The sequence below is a fragment of the Octodon degus genome, unplaced genomic scaffold, assembly GCF_000260255.1.
Source record: "Octodon degus isolate 3935 unplaced genomic scaffold, OctDeg1.0 scaffold00405, whole genome shotgun sequence".
Classification (NCBI taxonomy): Eukaryota; Metazoa; Chordata; class Mammalia; order Rodentia; family Octodontidae; genus Octodon; species Octodon degus.
In genome coordinates, this window is record NW_004524981.1 from 303,835 (window position 1) to 310,584 (window position 6,750).

The following is a 6,750-nucleotide window of genomic DNA, read 5'->3' on the forward strand; positions in this document are numbered from 1 at the left end:
TGGGACCAGTGAGAAGGCAAGATGAGGCACTTGGAGCGATGCACAGTAACTGGGAAAGTGTAGGGGTGCTTCCTTCTCCGGGTCATCTCTGAAGATTTGGAAGGAAGGAGTGGTGTTTGGGTGTTTGGTTCTCTTTCCTAGTCACTGTGGAATTTGTGCAGGCCTGGAAAGGATGTTGGTGAAGCAGTCTCTCACGTGCTGAGTGGTTGGTAGTAATAACCTAGAGCAGGAAGCCAGCTCCTGGCCGGCTCAGCCGAGAGCAGATCGAGAGACTTTCCCCGTGTGAGCTCTGATGGTTTTGCCTCTGGCGGTGCTGACAACCTGTCCTTTTAACTTTGAAAGGTAAAACTTCACAGAGAGCTCTCAAGAGAAAACTAGAATTTGTTTTTTAATCAGCAGCTTTGTCTAGGTATGATGAAAAATAGTGATTTCAAGTTTAGCAAGTACAGGGAAACCACAGGGTCTGTGGCCAAGCCCCTGAGATGTCCCTGACCCTCATGCAGAATCACAGCCTGTGTGGCCCAGCTGAGTGGCATCCTCGAGGCTGCCGGGGGCTGCTCCCTCCCACACAGTCATCTCCAGGGCTGTGGCTTCAGAAGGCCCCATGAAGGTTGCCAGGCTGGCTGGGGACTATGGTCCTTCCATATAAGGACAGCCCCGAGGAGGGCATCTGTGCCATTTGCCAGGATCTCCTGAAGGAGGCAGTGAGCACAGACTGTGGACACCTCTTCTGTCGTGCGTGCCTGGCCCAGCATGTGGAGAAGGCTTCTGGGGACCTCTGCTGCCCCCTTTGCCGGAAGCCCTGTTCTGAGGGGGTACTGGGAGAAGGCTACCTCTGTCACAGTCACCAGAAGAGGGTGTGCAGGTTCTGTGAAGAGCACAAACTCCTTCTGTGTGTTGAATGTCTGGAGTCCCCTGAACACCAGCCTCATCCAGAGCCGACCATCAAGGAAGCCATCAGCCACTACAGGGTAAGGTTGGGGAGTCAATCCCCTGGATCCCTCCCTCGTAACTCCTCCCTGCTCCTGGCTTCTCAGAGGGTCCTCCTCAGCGACACCTTTGTTTCTTCTGCTTCATCCTATCTGCATTCCTGTTTGTTTCTCTGTGTATATCCTGTTACTGATGTTGGGGTTTTGGTGTGTGAACATGAGTCTGTCTGAACCGTGGGACTGAAAGTTGGCAGAGTCCTGAGGCCCCTCCGCTCATCTATAGAATGAAGTTGGGCTGGGTGAGACCAAGGCTACCTGCTCCCTGGTCAGTGGTGCTGGGGACTTGCCTAGAAGTTCAGTCAGCTTTCACCTAAGTCAACAATTGTCCTGTTAATACATTTTGAAACCTGGAAATTAGCATATGGTTCTGTGTTCATTTTCCCTTTCTTTGTATTTTCTTCTTTCCTGTCATTATTTTTATCTCATTTAATTTTTTCTCATGAAAGTGTCATGCTGTTGGAGGTAAATTCAGACAATGAAATGCATACCAGCTAGACTAAAAATCTGTTCCTGTGCTGGGTCTCAGGAGGTAACTCTTACTAGATTTCTGCATCTTTCTAAAATATTGTGTGTGAATATACTCTTACACACACATGATTCTCTACCCTTTTCTGTAATTTTTGTCATTTAAAAGTAAGTTTGGGACATTTTCCGGTGTTCATGATCACATCCAGGTCCACTGAGTTCTTTTCAGCAAGTGAATGATTCTTAGTTTTACAAAAGTAGCCTAAATTGGCAAACGTTGCGCTATTTCCAAGTTATTGTTATTTCCAAGATATTGTTGTACTGTTGAGACCACAACATTGCAATGAATATCTTTCAGCATACATTTTGGAGAACTTAGAATTTCAAAGACCATTTTGGCGAAATTAGATTTAGGAATTTTATTTTTTCCACATTATGGTCAACTTGTACTAGCACCATTTATTCAATATTCTACAGAGTATCTCCACTGACATGAATACCAATTTCATAATATGCTGTCATACATAAGAACTTTTTTATTTTCTCGAATCTATTCTATTATCTATTTCTGTCTGTATGTCAAATCATTTTAAACATTGTATCTTTAAAAAACATTGCACCTTTGTCATATCTTATTTTTAATGCTTCTGTGGGGCTTTCGGGTTAGCTCAGCTGCTTACAGTGCCTACTTGCGCAAACTCAGTCAGGCGCAGGGGACTGCAGTTCGATCCCCAGCTCCACAGGCTGCACCAGACCCACCCTGAAGGCAGCCTGAGCTAGCAAAAAAAAAAAAAAAAAATCCTTTTAATGTTTATATAAGCAATACAAATTCCAAATAGGATTATAACACCATTCAAAAGGAAAAACAATGTACAAAATCTTTATGACACATGAAATGATTGCATTTAAAGTGACTTCTTGGGACCAGGGAGATGGCTCAGTAGAATAAGTGTTTGCCTGGCAAGCGCAAGGGCCTGAGTTCAATCCCTGGTTCTGCAAAATAAATAAATAAATAAATAAATAAATAAATAGAGTGATTTCTTGAAAACCCAAATCTATACATTTCTTAACATCACACTCAATATAAACAATATCATTCTAGTTAGAAGAAATACATGCCAACACCAACTTCAGACAACAGAAAACAACAAAACTTCTACAATTTGTTTAATTTATCTCAAGAAGCTATGGAGATGAAATAACATTAAAATTACTTATTTTATAATTTTACATTTGAAAGAATATAGAGTTCATTTCTACCTGCTCATTTAGCCAGAAGACTAGCTTAGGGGTATTAGTATATTCCATTTGTAATAATTTCTCTATAACAAGCAGTTGCTTAAGAAAAACAGTGTCTTTTAGATCTGATTTATTCTTCTGACTCTCAGCACTAAGAGGCTAAGGCAGCCAGGGGAGCCCCGGGGTCATGATGCACGCATCCACGTCAAGCAGTGGGCTTGTGTTCCCAAAGTGCTCCTCGGCACGTGGTGCACTGCGTGGCTTCAGAGTCCAGCCTTCTCCGGCAGCGGCTCAGGCATTGGAAGAGCCCCGGTCTGCAAGCCCCACTGCCAGGTCTCCCTCTCTCCTGGTCAGCCCTCTGCCTGCCTCTCCAGCCCCTTCCTCGGATGTCCTGCTGTTCTCTTCCTTTCCTGTTTCTGCTGCCTCAGAAGTGTCTGGCTAGGCTGCATCTCCTTCCCAAGCACTGGTATTTTTTTAAAAATTTATTTATTTCTTGCTGTACTGAGGACGGAACAAATCAAGGCCTTGGGCACAGCAGGCAGGCACCCTGCCCTTGAGTTATGTCCTGTCCCCTGCCTTGGTGTTTTCTTGCCAGATATCTAAGCACCCTAACTCAGAGGTGATAAATAGAATGCCTGCTAATCCACTAGAGAAATTAGCTGCCACTGGGATCCCAAAACTGAGCAATTTTCTCTTCCTAATAAGTTTTCTGAGTCTTCTGTATAGTTGATGACCCGTCCTCATGCAGGTTTCAGTTGCCCGATGCATTCTGCGGTGTCACCTATCCTGCCCTCCCTACCCATCTCCCTGCTGTGGCTCTTCCTCCCAGAGCCCTTCTCGCACCTCCTGTCTGCTTAGGAGCTGCTGGGCCACTGTCGGTAGATGACAGCGTTATTTGGTCTCTGCCAAGTTCTGTCCTCAGCCAGATCTGCATATTAATCTCTTTGAGAATGAGACTGCTGTGGCTAGGCGGACACAAGCTCCAAATAACCCAAGCTGTGTCTCTTATGTGGGATCCCAATCTTCCCCTCTTCCCTCACACCCTGTAATATCTTAATGTCCGGTTGGTCTTAGCACTCTGATGATATTTTCAGAATTTTGTGAGTAGTCATATGTGCTTATTTTGCCAGTTAGCTTTAGGAGTATTTTCATGAGTGTTTCTCCCACCCTAATCCAGATACTACCTGGCAATATGTACAGCATGGTGTCCTTTCCAACAGGAAAGCTGGACGTCCAGATTCCTGACCCTCAACTTTTAAAGAACACTGTGATAAAACAGGACAAGGAAGCAGGGAGTCCAGACAGGGGTGACTCTAGAAAGGTAGAGAAACAGCTCAGAAAGCCAAAGAGCACAGCTCCCACATGTGCGCAGGTGTGGTGCGGCAGAGCCAGGAGGAACCTCCTACCCACAGATGGGCCAGCCTAGAAGGAAATTCATTAAGAGATCTGCTCGGATTTGTGGAGAATGTCATGGCAGGCCTTATAGGAAGTACAGAGATGATTCATGGCCATAGCTTTCAAATCCATATGCAAACAATGACAGGAAATGCAAAACAAATAAATGACAATATTTGCTCCTTTAAGGAAAACATAGTGAGTTCCTGCTGCATGGAGGCCAACAACTTCAGGGCCTGGCAGGAAACAAAGAACGAAGTCTGAGTTCACAGCCCCACAAAGGAGAAGAGAAACCAAACAATGTAGGAGTCTCTGTGTGCCAGGGAGGAAGCAAGCAGCTGAGAGGAGAGCAGAGGTGACCCACGCTAGGACCCCACAGGGAGGTGATGTGGCCGGCGATTCCTAGAGCGGGAGGGCCGCAGGCTGCGGTACATGCGAGGGATTCAGAATCAGGCCTGAGTGACAGGATTTACAGATAAACTGGAAGTGGGCGAGGGAGTGGGCAGGATCAAAGATAACCTGGGAAGCCTGCTCTGAAGGCGAGAGGAGCGAGGAGAGGGCGACAGAGTCAGAGACTGAGAAGAGGAGAGGCTCAGGCCACAAGGGTATTTCCACAGGAATTATGTGCTTATCCATGTTAATGGTGCTAGGTTTTCGGCAGTGCAATAAAGAGGTAGGAAAGGTAAAAGAGGCCTTTATTAACTGCAAAGACCCAGGATCGAGGGCAGACGGGGCAGATCCTCCGGCCTGAGACAAAGCAAGCTGGCTTTTATAGACTTTTGCTTGGAGTGGAGTGTGACGGGGTGTTTAGAAATATCCAGGGAGCTGACTGGGGTCTTCCCTGTGGCAGCAGGAAAGGCGAAAGGAAGCTGCGCCCTGGGCTGTACGGGGAGGGGGAGGTGGTCCCCGGGAAGATGGGCTTCTGCTTAAGGGCTTCATCCTTCTTAGATGACCACCACAACAGTTCAGCAGCTCATACCAGGGCCAGAACCTATCACATAGCCCAGCTCTCAAACTAAGTTTCCTTCAGGCTTTTTACTGCTTCTTTTTTTTGAATTAGATTTTGTAAAGTGAGTGTGATAAATTGGTGCCCTTTCACTGAGCTGCGCCCACAGCCCTCTCCAGTGCGTTATTTGATGTTGAGAAGGAGTCCCATTGTCTTGCTCAGGGTGGAGTTGCACCTGCACCCTCCTGCCTCAGCCTCCGCTGCGGCTGAGCTTGCAAGCATGTGCCGCCACACCAGCCTAGCTGTGTCCTTTTAAAGGAACTATGCTGTTCCTAGCTGTGCTCCAGAAAGACTGAAGAGTTTGCCACGCAACAGTTCTGTCTGTGCCCGGGCTCCTCACCGACCAGCTAATGTGGGTGTCTGTTGCGTTCATGTACTTTGCTGATTTGACAAGCATGTAACAGTGACTGAAATCGTTTTACTTTGCTTAATTCCATCACGAGTCACTGTACATTCCCTCAAGAATCAGCACCTGCCTTGCCTGAGTTTGATCCCAGTACGAGAGAGAAAAAAAAAAAAAGAATCAGCGCCTGCCTGGCAAGCCCAAGGACCTGAGTCCCAGCCCCGGAACTGCTTGCCGCGCCAGCCACTGAAATCAGGCGTGGTGGTGGCGGTGGAAATGGCCTCAGTGGCAGAGGTAGAGGTGGTGGTGGCCACGCGAGTGGTGACACATGCCTATAATCCCAGCTCTGGGGAGCTGAGACAGGAGGATCACTGTGAGTCTGAGCTGCATTAGAGAGATCCTGCAATAAATAAATAAATACATACATACATAAAATATTTTTTTGAAAATCAGGACACTCATTCCACAGGACTGTCCCACAATCTTTTGGGACAATCGTTGAATATATATGTATATTTGGAACAGAATATATTTACTGGGGGAAAGAAAGCGTCTGTCCAAGAGAGCTGCAGAAGGGACTTGAGCGGGTTGCCTCTACCTTTATCCTTTTGATAAACAAAGCTGGGCATGGTGGCGCACTCTTGTAATCCCAGCACATGGGAGGCTGACGCAGGAGGATGGCCATGAATTCAAGGCCAGCCTGGGCTACACAATGAGTTCAGGTCCAGCCTGAACTGCAGAGTGAGACTTAGTCTATATTAGTTGTGTAACCTACATCTTTTTTTGTTTCTTTTTAATTTCTTCTCTTTCTTTCTTTTCTTCTTCTTCTCCTTCTCTTTCTTCTTGATTCCCATTATGTAATTCAGGCTGGCCTTGAGTTTACTTTATAGCTTGGGCTGTCAAATTTACAATGATTCTCCTGCCTCAGCCTCCCGAGTGCTGGGATTACAGGGGTGCTTCACCATGCCCAGCTTTAAGTTGTATTTTCCATGCAAAAAATTTAGAAATTTTAGGCGCCATCACTTCTATTGTTTTATACTCTGTTTTTTTCCCAGACAGGGTCTCATCATGGCCTTGAACATGCTATTTTTTTTTTCATTTGAAAGTAATCTTAATGCTATTAAATTCACAAATATGCTAATTTAAATACCCAATCCTATTTTATCTAAAACACACATTGCAAACACACAAATGTCTATTCTCTCCACATGTCAGTGCCCATTTGTATCATGGTTTGAAATGGGAGAATAGATTTTTTCCCCTTAATCTGCAAGTCAGTAGGTGTTTCTTTACAGTTAACTTTAGCAAAATTC

General features: G+C 45.8%; 1 protein-coding gene across 1 annotated transcript in view; it reads left to right on the forward strand.

Moving 5' to 3' along the window:
- The first annotated feature begins 632 nt into the window (after positions 1 to 632).
- Trim40 (tripartite motif containing 40) overlaps positions 633 to 6,750 on the forward strand; it is a 26,373-nt gene continuing 20,255 nt past the window's right edge. The window contains exon 1 of the mRNA XM_004648415.1: positions 633 to 971. Coding sequence (XP_004648472.1) covers positions 633 to 971 — 339 coding nt within the window. The remainder of the gene's footprint in view (positions 972 to 6,750) is intronic.